The 25,079-nt window shown below is 40.4% G+C and overlaps 1 protein-coding gene across 1 annotated transcript in view; it reads left to right on the plus strand.

Moving 5' to 3' along the window:
- Positions 1 to 25,079, plus strand: part of HDAC9 (histone deacetylase 9) — a 606,615-nt gene that overhangs the window by 530,218 nt on the left and 51,318 nt on the right. The window contains exon 23 of the mRNA XM_036759616.1: positions 6,986 to 7,119. Within this exon, the coding sequence (XP_036615511.1) occupies positions 6,986 to 7,119 (134 nt within the window). The remainder of the gene's footprint in view (positions 1 to 6,985; positions 7,120 to 25,079) is intronic.

Raw genomic sequence — 25,079 nt, forward strand, 5'->3', positions numbered from 1 at the left:
TTAAGAACATGTATAATAACATAAAACTTCTGTGAAGTCAGTAAGTCTTTTAAAAGAATTTGTGTTATTAGTCACAACATTTGCGAACTTCTGAAACATAATAATGCTTACATGTGTAAGTTTCTTCGTCAGAAAGCAATTAGAGAGTTTTTTTCTCTCTCCTAATTCATGAGTTTACATAGGGATTCTTGAATCCTTTGTAAAAATCTCCTCCTTCCCAACTCCCATCTCCCTCTTTTCTGTGGCCTATATTTTGGCATCTATTGGTCAGTGAGATGATAAGATTATAGATTTTGAGACAGATGGGACCTTGGTGGTCATCTGGTTCAACCCTCTCCTTTTGCAGATGAGGAAACTGAGGACCACAGATGTTAAATGGCTTGCCCAAGGCCACATAGGCAGTGACAGAATTCAGATCCAGCTCTTCTGTCTCCAAATTGACGCCCCTTCCCTCTATATGATAAACAGTCCCCAGTCTAACATTCAAGGTCAACTCAACCTGGCTTCAATTGTGCTTCAACAAATCTTACTCCTGCTTTGCCCCTCCTGCTCCTATACAAGTCCCCGCCCCCCCCCCCCCACTTGTGAATGTTTATTCAGTTTTCTGATGGCAACCTTTTGGAGAAATGCCATTTTGTTTGGTGACCCTCTTGTGGTCATTGGCTTGGCTACTAAATCTATTTCCTTTGGGTAAATCCCTGTATATTCTTACAGTGAAGCACTATTTAAAGCTTTTTCTTGATCGATTCACATTCTGACACCACCAAAAATGCTGACACACTGTACATTTTACTGAGCCCAGCAAAAAACTTTCGCAGTGCAAAGATGCCAAAATCCAATTGATTGCTTGGTTCAGCAATATTTACAGAAAAGCCAACACTGGATTTGCTTCTAATAATTTAAGCTTGTTGGAAGACAGTATGGCAAATTCATAACTAAGGCAGCGCAAATGGGACTTTGCCCCAGGGTGCTGAAATTGAGAGGGTACTCAATCCTTGCCATTCTTCAGAAGCACAAAACCAACTATACTAAGAGCCTAGCTGATAAAAAAAGTTAAAACGGGAAATTGTCAAACTTTACTCTCCTACGCTAGCAATATTCATGCAAAAGGAAGGGAATAAACTTATACAGTGTTTACTGTGTGCCATCAAATAATATCTGATTTGATCTTCACAATTACCCTGATGAGTAGGTGCTGTTATTATCCCCATTTTGCAGTTGAGGAAACTGAGGCAAAAAGATTATGTGACTTTTTCAGTGTCACGCAGCTAGCAAGTATCTGAGGGTGAATCTGAACTCAGGTATTCTTGACTCCAGTGTCAGTGTTCTTGGAACTATGGTGCCACCTCTGGTCTGTTTGGTCCGTGCTCCTTGGTCCAGATGTAAAAATTGCTCCTCATAGTTCTGCAGAAGGGAGTCATGGATTGAGTTCTGGACCTGGTTCAGCTCCCACCACTGTCCTTGCTAGCTTTGTGATGAGTGACCAATAATGTATCTTCTCTGGGTTTTAAGGCACTCTCTCACACCTATCTATTAAGTTATGGGTGGGTGGTGATCCTAGATCCTAAGAGAAACAGGTTCTACACCAGTGAAATCATAGATATTTTACATACTGATGTATTTCCGAGATGCTAGAGGATTTAGGGTTGAAAATATGTGTTTTTTTCAGTCTGAACAATTAGTTAAGTTCTGCTCATAGGCTCATGGATTGTAGAACTAGAAGGGACCTCATTGATTGAGGAGCAAAGGAAAGGACTAAAAGGAAAATGATTTACTCAAAGATGGTATTAAAGGTAACAGTCAGGATTTGAACTCATGTCCTCTCATTCCAAATCCACTGGCCTTTGCATTGTACCTGTGCTCCTTATAGTGGATGTTCCTTCTTAGATTTATGTTTTAACATGAGAGGGAACCCCTGTGACTTTCCTGAGAATCCTACGATCTCTTTCTTTCCATTCTAATCATTCTGCACTATAAGAAGTCTTCCCAAAGGAAGATAAGGTCACAACAGTCAGAAAGGTCCAATGGTCTGTTATAAATCTTGGTGGCATTAGTCTTAATGAGCACAGGGGTCCCCATTTTCCTTCCAGATACCACCAGGACAGCCTAGGCATCATTGATTACTTCTTAATGAGAGCCCTGCCACCTAACTCAACCCTAAATTCCAGCTTGGCAATCCTCTGGATAAACTAAGGTCCAGAGGAGAGAGGATGGCACTATCCTAGTGAACCAGCAGGAACAGCATTTTATGGATACCTGTTAGATGTTGTTAGAAATGTAAGTAAGCATCAGAAATTTGTAATTGCATTTTACAACAATGTTGTCGTGGAATTGTAGTGGAATCAGACTCCTGAGGGATGTGTCTGTCCCTTTCTGTTAGCACAGTGCCTGACACACAGTAGATGTCTAATAAATACTGCTGATTGATTACTTGTTGGAATCATTGGATTAGAGGTGGGAGCAACCTCATAGATCGTCTAATCCAGGGCTCCTTAGCCTAAAGTCCTTGAACTTGTTTGTTTTTTAGAAAAATTGTTTGGTAATTCATTTCACCATAATTGGTTTTCTTGATAGGCCAATCTATTTTACTTTATGCATTCTAAAGCATGATTCTGAGAAGGGATCTGTAGTCTTCACTATATTGCCAAAAGGGTCCAGAACACAAAGTCTGAGGAGTCCTGAGGTTGGTCCAACCTGGCCTTAGCCCAGTCTGTCTGCCTGAAAACTTGAAAGTATTCAAAGTCTCATTGATTTCATTTGGTTCTGAGGACATTTCAACTTTTAATTTCCTGCAGTACACATCTGACTATGTTGCCCATCCCCAAACTCATTCAAAAATATTCAATGACATCTTGTTACTTCGTGGATAAAATTCAGACACCTCTGTCTAGCATTGAGCATTTTCCATAATGTACATCTGGCTTTCCTTTCTGGTCTTATTTCAAATTACTCTCCATTAAATACTGGCCTGCTATTGATTTCCAATATACAGCATTCTTGTCAGCTGGTGAAAAACAGTGTGCTTGGTGGGTGCCAGCCCCCACCATGCCTGTCTGCTAAGGCTGAGGGCCCCGAGATCTGGCATTTCCTCCCGCCCCTGCCACTTGCGGTGACCCTGTTAGCGGTAGGTTTCTCTGGGTCCTTGGCTCTCATTTCTTGTTCTTTATTATATAATTCAGCAATACCCCCATTTAAGTGGTGTAGATTAGCCCGCTGCCCTGCCTCAGGGGTAACAAAGGAGTATACTATGAATCCCTTGTTAGCCCTAGAATGCTATGTGCTTGTGCGTGTACACACACACACACACACACACACGTATAATATATGTATACATAGGTGTGTGTGTTTATTTAGATATGTTTGGACTCAGATTGCCGGAGGTCTTTGAGTGGAGTTCCCATCTTGCTCCAATCAGTCAGTAAACATTTATTATTCACCTATGTGCCAGGCAGTGTGCTAAGCTCTGGAGACACAAAGAAACAGAATACACTCCCTGCCCTCAAGGAGCACAAAGAGCAGTCCATGTCCTAGTCTCCATGTGGAGCAGGGGCAGTGGGAATGGAGCCCACTTTCATGTTCCCCACTGCCATCTGTTCTTCAACTCTTACTTTTTTGTGACAAGTCTTTCACCTTTGGCCCAGCAATGCCATCCCCCTCCTTCATGCCATTTTACACAAGGCCCCCTTGTGCCTAGAATGCTCTTTCCCCTCACCCCCCATGTCTCGAAATCCCTAGCTCCCTTCCAAGCCCAGATGTCATCCGCTGCATGAGGCCTTGGCTTACCCCTCCAATTGTTAATCCTTTTCCCTCTTGAATTCTCTTTGTATGCACTTTCTTTGCTTCTGTAGCCAGATGTTGCCTTCTAGAATATGAACTCCTTAAGGCCAGGGAGTGCAGCACTTTTGTCTTTGTACCCCAAGTGCCCAGCTCAGTGCTTGTCATGGAGTTGGTGCTTAATAAATGTTTTCTGGATTTAACTGAATTTTTCTGGAGGGCGAGGGGTCACATAATAAAAATGAATTCTTGGTGATATACAAGCATGAATAAACAATAAAACAAAGCAATATACTTCAACCATGGCCTCTCAGCCCCCCAATCCCCCTCCAAAAGGGTGCTGGGGTGAGCTTGGCTCACTTGGTCTTGCAAAACATTTCAATAATTTTAGCAGTGGTCATGGATTAAGCAGAGACTCAAGGTCTGTGAGACAGAGAAAGGTACCTAAACCTGTGTCTGGACTCCTAAGGTAAGAGTGGGCAGCAGAGCATCCTGGGACTCCAGAGAGGATGTGGTGTCTCTTTGTCCAGGGCAGAGCTCAGCATCCTGCTGCCTCAGTCTCTTACCCTGAAATCACATGTGTAACATGTGGATGGAAATAAGCCCTCTAGGTAAAAGAAAGTGGAAATTGGCTGAAGATCAAAGGTGATCCTCATTCCATTCTGGCCTCCAATTTTTTATTAGCCCATCTAAATTTAGTCTTTTATAGATTTTTTTTTCATTTCAAGGGGAAAGGGTGAACTTAAATCAGAGATTGGGGATTTTCTTTGTTATTCAGCCCATATGTAATGTGAACCCCTTAGTAGTGATTTTAGTTGATCAAAACCTCAATTGGTAGGAAGTTTCAACACAAGGAATGGTTTGATGTATTAATATTTCTTCCTTAAATATGTCAGTAAAACCCTGGCTGGCTTAAGTCACAGGAAAAATGCCTTTGAAAGCATGGCCCAATTCAAGACCTAGAAATCTGTGTTGACTTATTGCACTGAGTCCTGGTTCTGCCCCTCACTTACTAAATGTGTCATTCTGAGCAAGTCATTTCTTTCTGTCTCAGCATCTTTATCCGAACTTAGATGGAGTGGAAAGTTCCTTCCAGTTTTAAATACTTGGATTATCAAGGAATCATAAATTCCAGGAACAGGAAGTACCAGAGAGGCTACCTCATCTTATTCATCTCCAACATAGCATCTCTTCTTCAACATTTCCCAGCATCCATCATGCAGCCTTTTCCTAAAGACTTTCAGTGAGGGGCTGATGGGACAGGGAGTGGTTGTGTTATGGGAGAGTGATGTATTCAGACCTGCCTTATGTATGAACCTTATTTTGGTTAGTATGAGAGTAGGCAAGTTACCCTGAATCAGACTCTGAGCCTGTTTTTGTGCTGCCCAAAAATTAAGAATGTTTTTATATACAAGAAAACTTTATTTGCAAATATAAAAATTATTCTTAACTTGTCATAGAAATAGGCCGAGGGCTACATGTGGCATGAGAACAGTGGTTTACTGACTCCTCCTGGTTTAGTAATTGAGTCATCCAATCTCCAAGTTGGAAGGGAAGGTAGATGAGACATGAAGGAGTGGAATGGCCACCAGATTTGGAGTCAGCACACCTGGGTTCCAATCTCACATCTACTATTCCTGCAACATTGGGGAAGTATTTGGCTTCTCTGAGCCTCATTTTACTTATCTGTGAAATGAAAGGGTGAGACTTAATGATATTTGAAGTCTATTATAGGGACAACTTCCTGGAATCTATGAATATTTAGTGTGGACTTTTGCCAAAAAAAAACCCTGATTAGGGTCACAGAGAGTCGGACAGAACTGAATCGGCTGAACACCAGCAATAACATTATTTGATATTACTCTGCCTTCTTTGGGCGCAGGAAAAACCCCTCAATGTCAAGGACCACATTATCACAATCTTACTGTAGCACATGCTCTGGGGCTCACTGTCTCAGCCCCCGCTTAGGCTAGCATTTTGAATCCCCAAAGCAAGGCTGACTACCTCTCCTCTTGGGACTCTGGGAGTATACCTGAGGGATCATGGCTTATGCAATGTGATTTCTCAAAAGCTCCCGGCTTGTGTGCTCTAACAATACTGAATGCAAATTAATATCTCTCAATATCCATTGAGAAGTTAATATCAATTGCCTTTGCAAAGTGATATTTCCTTATATCAGTGGGAGAAACTCAAAATAGATAAGGTCTTCATTGATCTAGATTCAACATTGGAGGCTATGTCTTATAACTTTCTAACATTCTGTGCCACTTATGGAATTATCAAAGTCTGTGTTCCTATTCTACCCAAGTCATGTTTGTTTGATGCAATACTGAAATAAAGGAAGCTGTAGTCTGCTTCTGAGGACTCATCAGTGTGGAGGTGATTGTGAGGCTGAAGCCTATATTAATAGAGTACAGGGTATGGCAGAGATCTAACAGGCCCCACCCAACTGGAAAAGCTCCAAATATGGGCCCAGTAACAGATGGTAAGAGAACCATTGATTGAGAACTGGAAGTATCCTTAGTGAACATCCAGTCTAACCCCACCATTTAGCAGGTCAGGAAACTCATTCCCCAAGGGGGTGGTGATTATCCCAATGTCATGTGACAAGTAAGTGGCAGAGCCAGAATTTGAACCCAGATCTTTTGAATTTATACTTATTCTACTCTCATTTGATGGCCAGCCGAGCTGAGTTCAGAATGAATCATCCTCCCTCTTCAGGAAGTAATAAGATTTTGGGCACCACAGCAAATTGTGAGAGCCTCTAGCAATCAATAAATCAGCCATGTTTATTAAGAACCTGCTATTGTCAGGCCCAGTGGTAGATGCTAGAATAGATACACAAAAGGAGAGGAGCCTTGCCTTTAAGCAGCTGACTTGCTCTGTTCACAGATAAGCAAGATATGCTCAGGGAAGAAAACTCTTCACAGAGTTAAAGCGACGGGAAGATTCCTGGATTTGGAGTCAGAAGCCCTGGATTAAAAGCTCAGGCCTTCCATTTACAAACTGCATCACCTTGCCTAAGTAGTTTAATCCTTCGTGGTTTGCTTGTCTATAAAAATAAGGGGGTTGGACTATATGCCCACTAAGGTTCAGAGCCTAATCATTCTGTTGGCTCGAGATAATACCGCAGATGGTAAATTCTTGATTTTGATGGATGTTTGATGTCTTTTGATTTCATATTTTCAAATTTTATATTTGTTCTTGATAGGTTTCGGTAATTTGACAAGGCAACTGATGCAGGTGGCTGATGGACATGTGGTGATGGCTCTGGAGGGAGGACATGATCTCACTGCCATCTGTGATGCATCAGAAGCCTGTGTGAATGCCCTGCTAGAAAATGAGGTAAAAAAAAACTCAGGGTCTTGGGGGCAAAGGGTTGGAGGAGGGAATGGGGAAGGATGAAGAAAGGATTCAAAGGGAATCCACTCATCATACCAGTAATGCATTTTCTTCTCTTGGAAAAAATGGCAACTTTTTTGGTTCCATATGTACTCACAGGCACAATAGATCTGTAGGAGAGTAGCAAGCAAGTATCCCATCATAGCCCAGTTTAGATAAGATTTTAAATTCTTTCTCTCATGCCACAGGAAGCTAATACACTTACAGAATCCACACTGAGATCCTTTCCATTCAGTCATTGAGAGAGCACAGGAGATATGTCTAGAGGACCCTCCGAAAGAAGAACACTCTATCTAGGTATCCATAGTTCTTAGAGTTAAAGCCTTGATCTGGAAATCACACCTGATACAGTTCTTCTTAATATCCCCAGCTGTTTCTGCTCTTGGCTCACACCAGGCTGTTTTAAAGGTTAGAACTGTTTGTTTTGGTTTTTTGTCTAAACCGAAGATTTTCACAGGTACGGGTAGCTTAGGAGGAAGATGAAGGTTGAATAAATAGGCCTGGGAATTCTCTGCAGATAGATAGTAATTGAATCCATGGGAGCTGATGAGACACCAAATGAAGAAGAAGAGAAAGAAAAGAGAAGAGAGACCAGGACATTTCCCTGAGTGAAAAACATTGGGATAGACATGGATGAAGATCCAGCAAATGAAAGTGAGGAGGAGTTTTCAGCTGGAGAGGAGAAGTAGGAGAGAGGGCAGGGTCTTGAAAACTGAAAGAAGAAACAGGAGCCAGGAAGATGTGGGCAATACAAAGGCAATTACTGTAGAAAGGTCAAAGAGGATGAGAACTGAGAAAAGGTCATTCGACCGAACTATTCAGAAATGATTAGTACCTTGGGAAAGAGCAGTTTCCATTCAGGGATGAGGTAGAAAGACTGAGTAGATACTCTTCTGTAATTTGTCTTTATATCCTCAGCTCTTAGTCTAGTACTTGGGACATAATAGATACTTAAATCATGAAGAAAGAAAGGAAAAAAGAAAGAAAGAAAAAGAAAGAAAGAGAAAGAAAGAAGAAGGAATATAGGAAGGAAGGAAGGAAGGAGGGAAGGAAGGAAGGGAGGAAGGGAGGAAGGAAGGAAGGAAGAAGGGAAGGAAGGAAGGAAGGCAGGCTTCACATAGGGTCCATGCAATATATTTGTCAGGGACTTTCTCTAGATCTTTTCTCCCTTTTGTGGATATCACTAAAGCATTTGGGCTATCCATTAATCGTTCCTTGCCTCTGTCAGGTTGCCATGCCATCCCCTTTTCTTGTCATACATGTCTATAAGGAAGTCTTTTATACCAATTGCCTTCATCTATATATTTAGTAAAGTCAACAAATATTAGTTAAACACCTACTATGCACCAACCATTGGCTAAACACTGGGTATATGAAGAAATAAAAAACAAAGTCAATCCCTTCTCTCAGACAGTTCACAGCTAGTTCCCCTCAATGGGAGAAACAGCATGCAAACAACTATCTACAGACAAGACAAATAAACCATATGTCGAATATATCATGTTATATTTACATGTATTTGTAGTTTCACTGACTAGAGAGTCAGAATAAAATATTAGTCAAGAGTAGGAGTTTTTAACTTGGGGTTCACCAATAGATGTCAGGAGATCTAGGAACTTGGAGGGGAAAATGGAATCTTTGTTTTTACTGGCCTGTAAATCAAATTGAGCATTTCCTTCAATTTTCTAAAATCCTTGTTCTGAGATGGGATCCATAGAAACCATTCTTTGACCCAAGAGGTCCATGAGACCACCACGCACAAAAGGTTAAGCACCCCTGATAAGACGGATTGCGATTTTGAATCTATAGTTCATAGGGACTACATAGACCATGTGGCCCAACCCCTTCATTTGACAGTTGAGGAAAGGTGTTTTTGTTTTGTTTGCTTTTCCTGGAAAGGTTCAATGATTAGCTACACAGGTAGCAAGTGACAGAGTTGGGATTTGAATCCAGGTCCTCTGACCCAGAGCCAGTCCTTCTCTTTCCCCTATTTCATGCTGTGTCTGCTTTATAGTAATTATATAGTTGATGTATGTTAGCAGATATAGTAAATGAAAATAAGTGTTACAATAAGTGTGGTTTATTTGCAGGTTTGAAAGTGTGCTAACTGAAAAACACATCATTCGTCTTTGCAGTAGCTTCCCTCTTTGTCTGCTTGTGGTGTCCAGACTCCCCTAATTCTTAAATTGGGCTCTCAGTTTCAAATATTGAATCATCACGGAGGAGCTAGACCAGCTTTGATATTTTCATTGTATGCCAGATGTGCAGAAAATCCCAGAAGTTGGGTATTCTGGCTCTCTGGCTGATTGATCTGCCCAGAAGAAACGTTAACCGGCTGCAAAAGCCAACAGCTTCTCCAGCTCTGTGGTAGGAAACTATGGCTTTCACTGGCTCAGTGTGTGCTCATTCAGAAGAGATTCTAGTTTTTGTGCTCATTGGGTCCAACCATAACCTTCCAAGAGAGGCTTAGTAGACAGTGGGAATGGAGGTTCTGCCCTGTGTGGTCTGTCTACTGAAGAGACGCCTGAATTTCCAAATCACCTTTCAGAGAAGTGGTTCAAAATGATTTTCAGTTATCTTAAAACCATGTTCTGAGATGGGGTCCATAGATGTCATCAGCCTGCCCAAGTGGTCCATGATGCTCCCCCAGCCCCCCCATATACATTTGCTTAATCCAAGTTGACTAAGAAATGCCTGTTTCTTCTACCTCCCACTATATTAATTTTCCTTAGAGTCAGGAAATTCTCATTGCACTTGTTCTGAATGTCTGAGTAGAGCTGAAAATTGGGATGCCAAAAATCAGCTGAGGATAACAGGAGTAGCACATGAAATTATTTTGGGCCATCTGTCCTTTCTTTAGGCCAAACAATTCTGAAGTGTAGACATATAAAGTACTATTAGCCAAAGGTAGTCTCACCCATTTGGTTAGTGTATATACATATGTATATGGACAGCTAGGTGGCATAGTGGATAGCCCTCTAGGCCTGGAGTCAGGAAGACCTGAGTTCAAATCCAGCCTCAGACACTTACTAATTGTGTGATACTGGCTAAGTCACAACCCTGTTTGCCTCAGTTTTCTCATCTGTAAAATGAGCTGAAGAAGGAAATGGCCAACCACTTCAGTATCTTTGCCAAGAAAACCACATATGGGGTCACAGAGAGTTAGACACAACAGAAACAACTGAACAACCACAACACATGTATATACATATGTATTTATGTATGTGTATATACACACATACACATATGTATGTAACTATCTTTGGACTTAATCTCCCAACTCATGTCAGACTAGTATGTTAGGTTCCCAGAAGACAATGGCTACTTCTCCCTTCTGGGTTCTATGGATAAATCCAAGGAGTTGGGTTTTCCAGTACTGTTATTCATGAGTGCCTATCTGGTATGCTCCCCAATATCCACAACTATTTCATATAGATTAGCTTTTACAAGGGGGATGTTTGCTGAGATGATATTAGCAGGGTTATAAGTTTAAAAATAAACTAAATGGAGGTATAGTCTCCATTCTGGATACACACAATCTTTGGAGATATGGGGTTCAACATTTGAATACCAAAGTAGCGAAGCACACATGTAGGAAACATGGAGTGAGGCTATGCCCTGTGACTCTTGCCCTGAGGGGTCTTTTTCTTCCTTCATACAGTGCCCACCAAGTTCTTTTAGAGGTTACATTGGGGATGGATGAGTTAGTTACTCCCTTGCTCAGGTGAGCTGATTCCTTGCAGGGCTTCGTCTCAGCTGATAGGTCAACCCTCTTTGGGTCTGGGTCAAGCAGGTTGTTTGATTGCTGTGATAACCTCTTACCAAACTTGGCTGCTGCTTTTGCCAGTTCCAGGTTTCAATGGGATGACTACTGGCTTTGATCAGTCTCTTAGCTCCCTTGTCCCCTGAGTACTCCCCTCTTAGAATATTTGTGCACCTATTACCAGAGAAGAGTGAGCACAAAAGAAACAGAGATGCCATGAGCTCCCATATGGCAGCCAAGTAACAGATAGGTTAGCTACTGCCCTATCTCCACCCACAGCAGACTACAACAGTTCTTACCTCAATCACCATCTGGATCAGAAAGGAAAAATGAAAGAAAAGGTTTAGGGATAGGTCTATTGATCTTTTTTAATGTGAACTCAGTTCCTCCTCAGCGTCTCCTGAGATACTGAGCCCTCTGACTCTATCCAGCCAGAAAATTCTTCCTTACTCCACAGCACTAACCACTCAGTTACATATTGAGAAAAGTAGGCTCTCCAAGACTACTTTGTGGTTGAAGTAGAAGTGAGCTAGAGAGCATCTTCATTAAAACCCATTGGGAAAGGCAAATATGCTCATGCTCTCTGGAATAGACCCTCATTGGCCATTCTCCATAATGTGTATATATATATATGTGTGTGTGTGTGTGTGTGTGTGTGTGTGTGTGTATGTACACACACAAATGGTGATTAATCGATAGATCTATGTATTCTGGCACAACAGAGTGCTTGACCTGGAGTTGGGAAGGCTTGGTTTCAAATACCACTTCTTATAATTATAGGCTTTGTTACCACTTTGTTAAATTTTCGGAGCCTCAGGCAACTCTCTAGGACTTTTCATTACAAGTGAGTTGCTATCCACATTGGTGGGGAAGAAAAGTCACAGAATCATAGAATTGAGAATTACAAGAGACCTCAGTGGCCATCTAGTCCAACATACATATCAAAGGAATCCTCACGATAGCGTAATGAACAGGTTGCTGTCTAGCCTCTCCTTGAATACGTCCCAGGAGGGGGAACCCATGCTGATGAAATGACAACTGTATTTATTGATGTATTATCAATTGTTGATGTATTTATTTAAGCATTCAATTTCATGTGGCAGTGGAATTGCCTATTTTAAGTCTCTCTGTCTCTCTGTCTCTGTCTCTCTCTCTCTCTCTCTCTCTCTCTCTCTCTCTCGCCTCTACCACATACACACAAACATATAGCATTAAATAATGACCATAACCATGAATTTTATCTGACCCAATGGCCAAATATATCATCTTCATTTTTTTCCACTGGGTTTCCTTTTACTATGTAGATATATCCTAAAATTTGTTCAGTCATGGAGTAGAGAGTGAAGAAATTTATAAATACTCTTTGTGTCTCTATACCTTATTTCCCTGGAGTGTTCTTAAGGGCATGGCCCTAGAATATTGAGTTCCCACTAGGACTTTTTGGATAAAAGATGGATTAGGTAATCTCAAATTGGAAAGTCTGTTTGCTGTGTCAAGTCTATCTGTTTCAAGGGTAGCAGAGCTGGCTAATCGAATAAAAGAAATTTAAAATGAAAAATGGAAGATAAACACAAGTGTGTATGTACATTATAATTCATTGGGAAAAGGAAATGAAAGCACCATTCTTGAAACAGGTCAAGAAACAAAGAGTTCTTCTCACATCCATTGACAATATAATTTATAATCCAACCCCAGGCTTTTCTGTATTTTTCCCCCTACAGTTCAAAGGTCATTATTACTTGCAGCCTGGCCAGAGAAAAGTTTTAAATTTCATTCCTTTAAAAAAAATATATAAAATGCAGTGGATCCCCCCCTCCAGGCAGCCAACTAGCATTAATTAAGTACCTACTATGTTCCAGGCATTGGGCTAAGCTGTCACTGAATGACTGTTTGCATGTCCTTTTCATGACTGGTTTTGAGTCCCCTCCATAGATAATGTGCGAAAGAGGGCTTCCTTCCAATGCCAATTAAGGCCATTTCTAATCCCACCTTCCTCCATGCTCCCTCTTGAGGTGATTAATAGGGCAATTATGACTTATTATCTGGGAATTTTTTTTAATAAATAACAATACCTGGAGCCAGAGCTGTAAACATTGGCAGGGCCAACTTTGACTTGCAAATACTACATGTGTAATTGAACTCAAATTAGGAAGGTCAGGCAAGGCCTTGGTAAGGGACTCTGCACTTTGTCAGATGTATTTGTTCATGTGCTGAGGATTAGAATTCATAAACATTTTGGAAGGTTTTTTAAAAGGCAATTTCTTTTCCCTTGTTGTTCTTGGCTGGGACCTGCCAATAAAGGGATGCTCTGTCTCCCATGTCCTATTATCAACAGAAACTAGGTACTATATAACAAAATGCAGGGGGATGTCTAGGCTTTTTGCAGAACTAGGACCAATTGCCATTGAAGAGGCCAGCATGAAAGGCTCCCTTCCTGAATGGCAGACATGCTTTCATTCCCAAGAGAGAACATTTCCTTTTTTTTCAGAAAATTTTGTTCAGAAAAATCTGGCTAGCCCAGTATCTCTACTTTTTCATTTTACTAAACATGCACAGGGTCAATGTGAAAACAATATGCTATTGGATTAACCTTTTCAGAAATTAATTTAAGCATGGCACAGGAAATTCCTGCAGGCAACTCTTGATCTTGAAGACAGGCCAAAAAAAATCCATTTTTAAAAGTCTCTTTTTCTTGGAAAACTCAAGCCTTTAAATGCTTTATCAATCCAATCAGGGTAGGAGGAATAATCTTGAACTTCCCGTCTATAGGGCTGCAGATACCACTTTGGTGTTGGTAAGAAATCAAAAGGATTTCCAAAAAAATAAGGACCGTTGGGTTTCTTTAGGGGACCTCAGCTAAACTTACGTAATTAACCATAAGTTTTTCAGAGTCTATAAGTGAAAAATCTTTGAGGCTACCAAAACATTGGACCGTCAATCCTTGTTTGTATTTGTATTTTTACCCTTGTTTTCAATCAAACTCTAACTTAAGTTATGCAAAGCTCATTAGAAGTGCCCTGCTGGGACCTCCATGGGAGGCAATCTTCCCAAAAGGTGAGAAAAGCTTAACCAGTTGGCATTTCCACGAAATCCAAAATGAAAACAGTGAAATCTACCATGCAGGTAAAAAAATTGGGGGGGGGGTAGGTTTGAAGAGTCTTGTGGAAATGTTGGCTGAGGGACTTTAGGCCTTGGCTATTTAAAGCACACCTGTCAAAACAAAAGAAATGACAGTTTAAGCTTGTTAGAGGGGGGAGAAATGCCAGAGACCAGGAAGCTGTTGAGATGATGATACAGACCCTAGGACTGGAAATTCAGGGGTCCCATTTGCAGAGAATAGCATGCTTCCTGTTCACTGCCCTCCCTGGCCTCAAAGTCAACCTTAAAGGTGTCTCCATCCCTTTCCTTATTTTTTCAGGGTTTGAGCCAAATGCTGTCCTATGTCCATTTCACTACCATGTTTTGATTTGGTCTGAAAATTAGAGGTATCTGTGGAGATGAAATTAAAGCATGGTGTTTCTCCTTTTCTTTCTTTTGGTTCCAAAGCTGATGAATAAGTCTCCTTGGCTGACTACCCAAAGTGACAACGATCACCCCCATTTGGAAGTCTCAAAACCTTCTTGTCCAAGTTACTCTTGGGGAATTTTTGTATTATCATTTGGAGAGAGGAAGTAGCCTCCCCCTTCTCTCTTCCTTCAGGTCATGTATGACAGAGGTCCACTCTTTAAGGGAATAGGTGGGAATCTGAGAGAGCTGATGAGCTCCCAAAGAGTTAGAGCTCATGAAGAGAAAAATATATAGGTATAGATATAGATAGATAAATATAGATATGGATGTAGACATATAGATATGTGTGTATATATTTACATATATAAATATTTGTGTGTGTATGTATAGGACAGAGCCTAGAGGACCTATAGAACATAACCTCTCCACATCTTTCTCTTGAGAACAGAGAAGTTAGAACCAGGAGGGTCTCTGAGCATCGTCAAGCCCAGTGCTAGATGAGGAAATGATATGGCTTACTCATGATTACTCAGCTAGAAAGTGTCACATTTAAAGCTCAAAAGCAAGCCTCCCTGTTCTAGATGTCATTTTCTTTGTATTCAGCTATAGCCTTTGTGAACCTGGGAGTGTTGGTGGACACAGGCAGTAGCAAGAGCAGGGCAAGGCTGAGCCAGCTCTTTGGGCACCTTCCTAGAGAGAGTCTCAAGAGAAAATGATGGGTTCTTTTGGACAAGGCAAAAAAACCCTAAGAAACAAACAAAAAATCCAGTGGGAAGCTAAAAAGGAATTATGTGCTTCACCAGGGTAGCCATAGGATGATAGACTGTTTGGCCATGATGCTATTAAAAAGTGTTGAGATTTCTGTCTGAGAACACAGGAAATTCTTGAAATATGGAAGCATTGTTTATCTACTTTCCTTAGTTACCAGGAACCATTGCAGGGGGTGGGGGTAGTTGGGAGTGGATAAGCATTTCTATAGCACCTACTATGTGCTGAATACTATACTAAATCCATGTTACAAATAGTATCTCATTGATCCTCACAACAAATCTGTAAGGTAGGTGCTATTATTATCCCCATTTTACAGTTGAGGGAACTGAGGAAAATAGAGATTAAAAGACTTGCCCAGGGTCACACAGCTAACAAGTCTCTAAAACCACAATGAATTTGTATCTTCCTGACTCTAGGCTCTACTCTATCCATTGTACCACCTAGAAGGAGGAAAGTGTTCTGAACCTGTGATTTCATCAATGTGGGAGAGCTCCCAATGTTGCAACTCCCTCCACCAATGCAGACTGGCACCTCTTCTGTAATTTAAAATCTCCTAGAGTTTCTTGAGCTACTGAGAGGTTAGCAGGTTAAGTGAGAGGTTAAACGACTTGGTAATATAGCCAATACATAGACAATAAGAGTCAGGGACAGGACTTGAACTAGAGTCTTTCCAAGATTGTGTCGCTCTTTTGCATTTTAAAAGCAACATGCTGTATAGAGAGAGCTTGAATCTGCCACTATTTCTTAATTTACCTCTCTCCATTTCCTTTTTTTAGTTCGAGTTGTTACTAAGATTTCACAATAGAGATGTTAACACATTAGAAAGATTTGTCCTAAGAAAACCTCATTACTCATTTTGCGTTTTGTAATGCTCTCTATCACTTGTTGGGTCATGAATTCTTTTCTTTTCCATAAATCTGATAGGTAAACTATTCCTTGCTCTCCCAAATTACTTATAGTATCAGCCTTTATTCCTAAATCATGAACCCATTTTGACTTTATTTTGGTATATGGTATAAAATATTGGTCTATGCCCAGTTTCTGCCCTGCCATTTTCCAATTTTCCAAACAGTTTTTGTGAAATAGTGAATTATTAGCCCAGAAGCTGGCCTCCCTGGGTTTATCAAAGATTAGATTGCTATAGTTGTTGACTTCTCCATCTTGTATTCCTATCCTATTCCACCGATCCACACCTCTGTTTCTTAGCCAGTACCAGGTAGTTTTGATGACTGCTGCTGTGTAGTACAGTTTAATATCTGGTACGGCTAGGCCACCTTCTCTAGCATTTCTTTTCATGAATACCCTAGATATTCTAGACCTCTTGTTTTACCAGATGAATTTTGTTATTATTTTGTCCAGCTCAGTAAAATAATTTTTGGTAGTTCAATTGGTGTGGCACTGAATAGATGGATTAATTTAGGTAAAATTGTCATTTCTATTATATTAGCTCAGCCTAACCATGAGCAACTGATATTTTTCCATTTATTTAGATCTGACTTTATTCGCGTGAAAAGTGTTTCATAGTTATGTTCATATAGGCCCTGGGTTTGTCTTGGCAAATAGACTCCCAAATATTTTATAGTGTCCACGGTAACTTTGAATGGAATTTCTCTTTCTATCTCTTGCTGTTGGGCTTTGTCAGTAATGTATAGGAATGCTGAGGATTTATGTGGGTTTATTTTATATTCTGCAAATTTGCTAAAGTTGTTTATTATTTCAAGTAGTTTTTTACTTGATTCTCTAGGATTCTCTAAATAAATCATCATATCATCTGCAAAAAGTGATAATTTAGTTTCTTCTTTTCCTATTCTAATTCCTTCAATTTCTTTTTCTTCTCTTATTGCTACTGCTAACATTTCTAGTACCAAATTGAATAATAGGGGTGATAATGGACATCCTTGTTTCACCCCTGATCTTATTGGGAATGCATCTAGCTTATCCGCATTACAAATAATGCTTGTTAATGGTTTCGGTAGATGCTATTTATAATTTTAAGGAAGGTTCCATTTATTCCTATGCTTTCTAGTGTTTTTAATAGGAATGGGTGTTGTATTTTGTCAAAGGCTTTTTCTGCGTCTATTGAGATGATCATATGGTTTCTGCTAGTTTTGTTGTTGATATGGTCAATTATGCTAATAGTTTTCCTAATATTGAACCAGCCTTGCATTCCTGGAATAAATCCTACCTGGTCATAGTGTATTATTCTCATGATAAGTTGCTGCAATCTTTTTGCTAATATTTTATTTAAAATTTTTGCATCAATATTCATTAGAGAAATTGGTCTATAATTTTCTTTCTCTGTTTTGACTCTACCTGGTTTGGCTATTAGTCCCATATTTGTGTCATAAAAAGAATTTGGTAGGACTCCTTCTTCACCTATTTTCTGAATTTGTATGCCTTACCACTTGGTGCATATTTGTTAAACAGTGATATTGCTTCTTGTTTATGGTGAATTTTAGCAGGATATAATGTCCTTCCTTATCTCTTTTAATTAAATCTATCTTTACTTTTGCTTTGTCTGAGATTAGGATTGCTACACCTGCTTTTTTTACTTTAGCTGAGGCGCAATATATTTTACTCCAGCCTTTTACCTTTACCCTGTGTATATCCCCCTGTTTCAAATGTGTTTCTTGTAAACAGCATATTGTAGGATTATGGTTTTTAATCCATTCTGCTATCTGCTTCTGTTTTGTGAGAATGTTCATCCCCTGCACGTTCAGGGTTACGATTTCTATCTGTGTCTTTTTCTCCATCCTAATTCCCCCTGTTTATGCTTTTATTTCTCCCTTTCCCCTTCTCCTCCCCAACAAAGTTTTGCTTTTGACCGCCGCTTTCCTCAGTTAACCCTCCCTCTTTATTCCCCTCCCTTATCTTACCATTTCCCACTTGCTACTTCTCCCCTCCCTTCTGACCACCCCCCACCCTTTTTCCCCCCTTCCCCTCCTACTTCCCATAGGACAAGTTAGATTTCTAAACTTATCAGGGTATATTATTCCCTTCTTGAACCAGATCAGATGACAGTAAAGCTCAAATACTGCTCTTCTCCCTCCCTTCTTTCCCTCTACTATAATATGTTTTTGTGCCTCTTCATTTGGTGTAATTTACCCTTTTCTGCTACCTCCTTACCTCTTCTCTCATAGCCCTCCCTTTACATCTCTTACTTATGTTTTTTATCCTTACATCAGTTAATTTATACAGGCATTCACAATCTATGTGTATCCCTTTCAATTGTCATAATAGCTGTACAATTCTCAAGACTGACATATATATATGTGTATATATAAAACATACATAAGATGATATAATCCCACATAAAGATGCAAACAACCTGCCCTTATTGGTCAATAAGGTTTCTGGGGGTTTTTCCCCCTGGTTACCTTTTTATGTCTCTCTTGAGTTTTGTATTTGGAGATCAAATTTTCCATTGAGTTCTGGCCTTTTCATCAGGAAGTTCTGGAATTCCCTTATTTCGCTGAGTCCATCTCCTTGCCTGAAAAAGTATGCTTAATTTTGCTGGGTAGTTGATCCTTGGTTGTAGTCCCAGCTCCTTTGCCCTTCAGAATATCATATTCCAATTTCTCCTGTCTTTTAATGTGGAAGCTGAGAGATCCTGCATGATCCTGACTGTAGTTCCACGATATTTGAATTGCTTCTTTTTGGCTGCTTGCAGTATTTTCTCCTTGAGTTTATAGTTCTGAAATTTGGCTATAATATTTCTTGGTGTTTTCAGTTTGGGATCTCTTTCAGGGGGTTATCGGTGAATTCTTTCAATGACTATTTTGCCCTCTGGTTCTAGGACCTCTGGGCAGTTATCTTTGATAATTTCTTTGAAGATACTGTCAAGGCTCTTTTATTCATCGTGGATTTCCAGTAGACCAATAGCTCTTAAATTGTCTCTCCTGGATCTATTTTCCAGGTCAGTTGTTTTCCCAATCAGATATTTCACATTTTTTTTCTATTTTTTCATTCTTTACATTTTGTTTTACTACTTCTTGGTACCTCATAGATTCATTAGCTTCCACTTGCTCAACTCTAATTTTTAATGAGTTAGTGTTTTCATTTTGCTTTTGAGTCTCCTTTTCCAATTGGTTGATTTTACCTCTTGGGGTGTCATTTTCTCTATTTAGATTCTGAATCTCCATGGCTATTTCACCAATCTTATTCTTTAGGGACTTTTCCATTTTTTCCATGTTTTCTTTTACCTCCCTAATTTGGTTTTTAAAATCCTCCTTTAGTTCTTCCAGCAATGCTTTTTGGGCTGGAGACCAGTTCACATTATCTTTTGAGGTATCAGATGTATCTATAGTGTCATTGCTGTCCTCTTCCAAATTGGTATTTTGATCATGCCTGTCTCCATAAAAACAATCTATTGTCCTCAGGTTTTTTTTTTTTTTTTGTGTGTGTGTTCTTCTTCATGTTGGTTTGCCTTTTCCTGGCTTTACAACGAATTGCTGCCTTTGGGGCTCAGGGATCTCTGTCCCAGCTTTCTTATTCTAGGGATTGTGAGTCTAGAATTATAGCCTTCAGTTTCCTGAAGTGTGGGGGAGGGGGTCTGGCTCCCTGACATCTCACTTCCTATGGGTGCTCTCCAGCACTGTTGCTCTTCAGCAATGGTCTCAGCTGTTTGTTGTTTGAGCTGATGTCTGGCACTTCCCCTCTGGGAGCAAGATTACGTCTGGGCTCCTGGTGTTGACCCCTGCCAGCTCTGCCCCTCTGGGACTAATGAACTTCTACTATTTGACCACTGAAGCGCCACTTCTTTCTCCTCTGTTCCAACATTCTTTTTTGTTCCCCTGAGGAATTCTCTGGGGGGGGGAGGGGTTAGAGCCGTTTACCTGGACATTATGTCTCCCGGAAGTTTGAGAAGCTGCGTTTCATTCTTTCAGGCTGCAAGCCTCAGGGCTTGGTGTTTACCGGCCAGTGGCATTGCGCTGCCTCTCCTCGCTTCCACAGACTGCCGTCCTGTGTTGGGAGGCCTGGGGATCTCCACCGGTTTTGGGCGCCCAGCTTTCTCCCAGCCTGTCTCCCACATGGATTTCCCAGCCTGCCGCTTCCACTTTGATCTGGAGCAGCTCCACACGCCGAGCACTCTCTGAGCCTACAGATTCGTGCCTTCAGCCTTTCAGACTCTCCCGGCTTGGAAATTTGCACCACGCAGACTGCTCGCGGTTTCTGACTCTCTCAAATCTGCTCAAATTCACTTTTTTATAGCAATCTGACAGACCTTGTGAGAGAGCTCCGGTGAGATGCTGCCTTCATGTGGCCATCTTGGCTCCACCCCCAATAGCATTTTTCAACATAAGTTCTTCAGAATTGTTCTGGATCATTGCATTGCTGAGCATAGTGAAGTCATTCACAGTTAGTCATCATACAATATTGCTGTTACTGTGTACAATGTTCTCCTGATTCTGCTCATTACATCAGTTCATGCAAGTCTTTCCCAGGTTTTTTCTGAAACCACCACCTCATCATTTCTTATAGCACAATAGTATTCCATCACAGTCATGCACCACAACTTGTTCAACGATTCCCTGATTAATAAGCATCCCCTCACTTTCCAGCTCTTTGCCACCATCAAGAGAGCTGCTATAAATAGTTTAGAACATATAGGCCCTTTTCCCTTTTCTTTGATTTCTTTGGGATATAGACCTAGTGATGAGGTAGGAGGGAGAAGGAGCAAGCAGGATGGGAGATAGGAGATAAGAGCAGGATGTGACCAGCCAGAAAAATGATCAAAGAAGACAATGATCTTAGCTCCTTTTTGGAAAGATTTCTCCTGCCTAGAGGTTGAGTGGGGAAATGGTGCAAATACAAACAGTGCCCTAAGGGCTAAAAATAATACTAGGAGTTGCCTTTCCAATACTTTGTGAAGCCCTGTAGCTTACTCTGTAACTTGAAGGTTCCCTAAAGTCCTCCCCCCCTTATCTTGAACATGTGCCAAACAATTGCTTTTGTCTCCATTATCCTGTGTTCCCTGGGTCCTTTAATTTTTAAACTATATCCTTCTGTCCTATCCTTAAACCATAAAGAATTCCCTTTATCTCCTTCATCCTTTCCTGTCTTTAATCTTTAACCTACATAAAAACCTCTAAAACTACATCATCATTCTGAAACGTCTATATAAATATAACTTCCCCAAATATCAGGGTCTCACTTAGCTTTCTTGCTAAGGAGACCTATGATGCTTTTTCATGTAAAATAAAAAGCTCCCATTGGCTAAAAGAGAAGGTCTAAGTGAATTCTTTCACACCTGAACTAGCTCTCCCTGTTTGTCATGGTATTGCTGAGTACAAGGGTATGCCATTTTATAGCCCTTTGGGCATAGTTCTAGATTGTTCTTCATGGTGGTTGGATCAGTTCATAAATCTGCCAATAGTGCAGTAGTGTCCCAATTTTTCCATTTCCCCGGAAACATTTGTCATCCTTTTCTGTCATATTAGCCAATCTGATAGGTATGAGATGGTACCTCAGAGTTGTTTTAATGCACATTTCTCTAACCAATGGGTATGTACGTGGTACAGTGTACAGAGCACTGGGCTTGGAATCAGGAAGGCTCATCTTCGTGAGTTCAAAACCAGTCTCAGACCCTTGCTAGCAGTGTGATCCTAGGCAAGTGTCTTAATCCTATTTACCTTAGTTCCTGATCTGTAAAGTGAACAGTAGAAAAAATGGCAAATCATACCAGTATTACCAAGAAAATTCTAAAATGAAGTCACGAAGAGTCAGAAATGACTGAATAACAGTTAACACATCAATAGTGATTTAGAGACCTTTATCATATGACCTGGATAACTTTCATGTCTTCTTCTAAAAACCGGCTGTTTTTATCCTTTGACCATTTCTCATTTGGGGAAGGACTTGCACACAAAGGCTTTTTTCATCTATAATCTTTTGTTCAAGAGCTTTTCTCATTTTCTCAGCCTTCATAACCAGGGGAAGTTAGATATCATTTAATCTTGTCTTGAATATTAAATTTGATTCTTAATGGTTCCTAGATGTAGAGCTGGAAGGTACCCAGGGCCCCGTCTGTCCAACTCTCCTCCCCCCTTGCATTTTAATGTAGAGAAAACTGAGACCCAAGTTGTTTATGTGACTTGTTCCTAATTATACAAATAGCAAACACTTGATGTAGATACTCTAACTTTAGAATCAATTATCTTTTTCCTATACCAAACTTCCTCCTATCTCAGTTATGGTCCTTTATTGTCTATAATGGCTTCAGATGATATTAAAGGACATGGGGCTATTGGTTCACACCATGAACGGCCCCAGAATGCCATACAAGGATATCAGGGTCATGATCTGGTTTTATAGCTATTTCTTTTTGCACGGCTTCCTCAGTGTCAGGCCTTCGCTTGTCTTCATTATTCTGTCTGCCTTAGCTCCCAAGCAGATGAGTTGTACTTTGAAATCTTCTGTATGATGGGAAAGGAAATTATCAAACTCATTAGAAATGTATGGAAATGAAAAATTTTAAGAAGTTCTGGGTAAAGTCTTAAATGACCTCTCTTTGCAAAATCCATGAGTTGGTCATAGGGAACCTGGGCTTCAGAGAGAGTTAAAGACTGGAACATAGATCTGGGAGTCACTCACATAGAGATGCTAATTAAGTGTAGGGGAACTGATGAGGTTGCCAAGTCAGAGAAAGGAGAGAAAAGGTGCTTGGACAAGGAGAGCCATGAGATATACACAGAGTTGGGAAAGTACATAAACCTAGTGACATCATTTTGGCTGCTCAGGGACCATCTTTGGGAGGAAGTATGGAATAGGGCATGGAATTCAAGTTCAATCCCTACCTTAGACACTTCCTAACTATATGATCATTGGTAGGTCACTTAAATATTCTCATCTTCTGTTCCCTTATCTGTCAAGTTGGAATAGAAATAACACCTACCTCACAAAGTAGTTAGTTATAAAGATCAAATTGTGGAGGTAAAATGCTTTGGGAACCTGAAAATGTTACATTAATGCCAATGATCCTCCTCCTCCTCCTCATTATTATCACTTATTTTCTGCTGTATAGTTGAGGTTTCTGTATAAGTGAGCACTTTGTGGTTAATTGAAAGCATTGTATTCAGATTTTGGTATAAGCTCAGTATACTGAAATTTTCTTTTCATTGAAACAACCTAAAAAGTACCAGACCTATAGATGATGACTCCAGTAGCATCACCTTTGTTAACAAAAAGATGTTCATAGTAGAGTGGGAAAAAATGATTTTGGAGTCAGATGACCTGGGTTCAAATGCTGCTTCTCACATTTCCTGTCTGTGTGACATTAGGCAAGTTAATTAACCTCCAAGGGCCTCAGTTTCCTCATCTATAAAATAAAAGGCATAAGCCCACTGAGGTCTCTTCTAGCTGTGAATCTCTGATTTGAAGATATAAGCAATAATGGTGGTCATGACGATGATGGTGATGGTGTTGGTGGTGGTGAGGATTAGAAAAGGAGATGGGCCAGAAACAGGGAGACATAGTAGGTCGATGGTTCAAGATATGGACTGGTTCCACAGAATGCTGAAGTACCTACAATAAAAAGGCCACCAAGCCATGGGGGTCTTCTCTATGGAAGACCAATGCAAGGACATAGACAAGATTGGCACATATTAGTCATGGATGAGGTATGATCAGATCTTGAGGAAGGACTTCCCACAAGAAAGGAAGTCATAGATCCATCTGGAACTCACAGTTAATAGATACAGCATCTATGTAGTTTGTAGAGTAACTACAGAAATGTAGCTTTAAAAATATTGTAAATGAAATCATTCTACTGTAAAACTCAAAGATGTGGAGTTGGACCTCAGAAGTTATTGAGTTCAACCCATCTATTTTACAGAGGAATAAAGTGACATAGAGATTGGTCAAATGACTTATTCAGCCTCACACAGTTAATAAGTGTCTGAGGCAGGATTTGAATAAGGGTCTTCTGGGTTCCAAGTCCACTACCCTATCCACTACTCCATGTTGTTCTACCATGAAACCATGAACTTGAGGCCTACTCATTTATAAGATAAACATACAACATGGCTTTTCCATAGCTTTATATCAATTACTCAGCAATCATTTCCTAAGTTCCTACTGTGTGCCAAATCCAAAGTGTTAGGGCTATGAAGACAAAAATAAAAGTGCCTGCCCTCGAGGCATTTCTATTTTGGTGGGGAGGGGACACCTTTCTTGAATTCCTCTAGTCTCAACAGGTCATTACTTGATTCCCATCTTTCTGTCTGTGAACCTCTCCAACTTTAGTTTGCCCTCAAATGACAGAGATAGGACCCATCCCCAGGCCCTCTAGGACCCTTTGCACTTTGAAAAGCCCCAGCCTGCACCTTTCTGGTCCTCTCACACCACTGTGAAATGCCAGAACTTCAGGCCTAGAGGAGGGGTGGGGGTGGGGGGGAGTTCCAGGGTCCTGATTTCCTCCTGGTGAAGAAGCTGTTTCCACCAAAGAAAACCTGGAACCATTCAGCAATTTGGCAATTAGAGTCTTAGGGAGGTACCTAGGTTTCACTGAGACATTTACTCATTATCAAGGAAAAATGGAGGCTTTCCAACAATATTTGCGTTTTGCCTTTTTTTCCTTTAATTTTTCCTTGCATGTTTGCACTTCGGGTTCATTCTTCTCCATGAGTTAACAGTCTATCATTACATAATACTTTTCACATGAAAATTCAGATGACAATTCTGCTCTTACCCTTCTTTTGATACAAAGGAGTTCTGGGGAAATATTTCCTGCAAATGTTAACTGTGATATGTGAGTGGAAGAGAAAGAGAGAGAGAGAGAGAGAGAGAGAGAGAGAGAGAGAGAGAGAGAGACAGAGAGAGAGAGAGAGACATAGAGAGACAGAGATATAGAGAGATACAGAGA

Source organism: Trichosurus vulpecula, chromosome 5 (assembly GCF_011100635.1).
Source record: "Trichosurus vulpecula isolate mTriVul1 chromosome 5, mTriVul1.pri, whole genome shotgun sequence".
Taxonomy (NCBI): Eukaryota; Metazoa; Chordata; class Mammalia; order Diprotodontia; family Phalangeridae; genus Trichosurus; species Trichosurus vulpecula.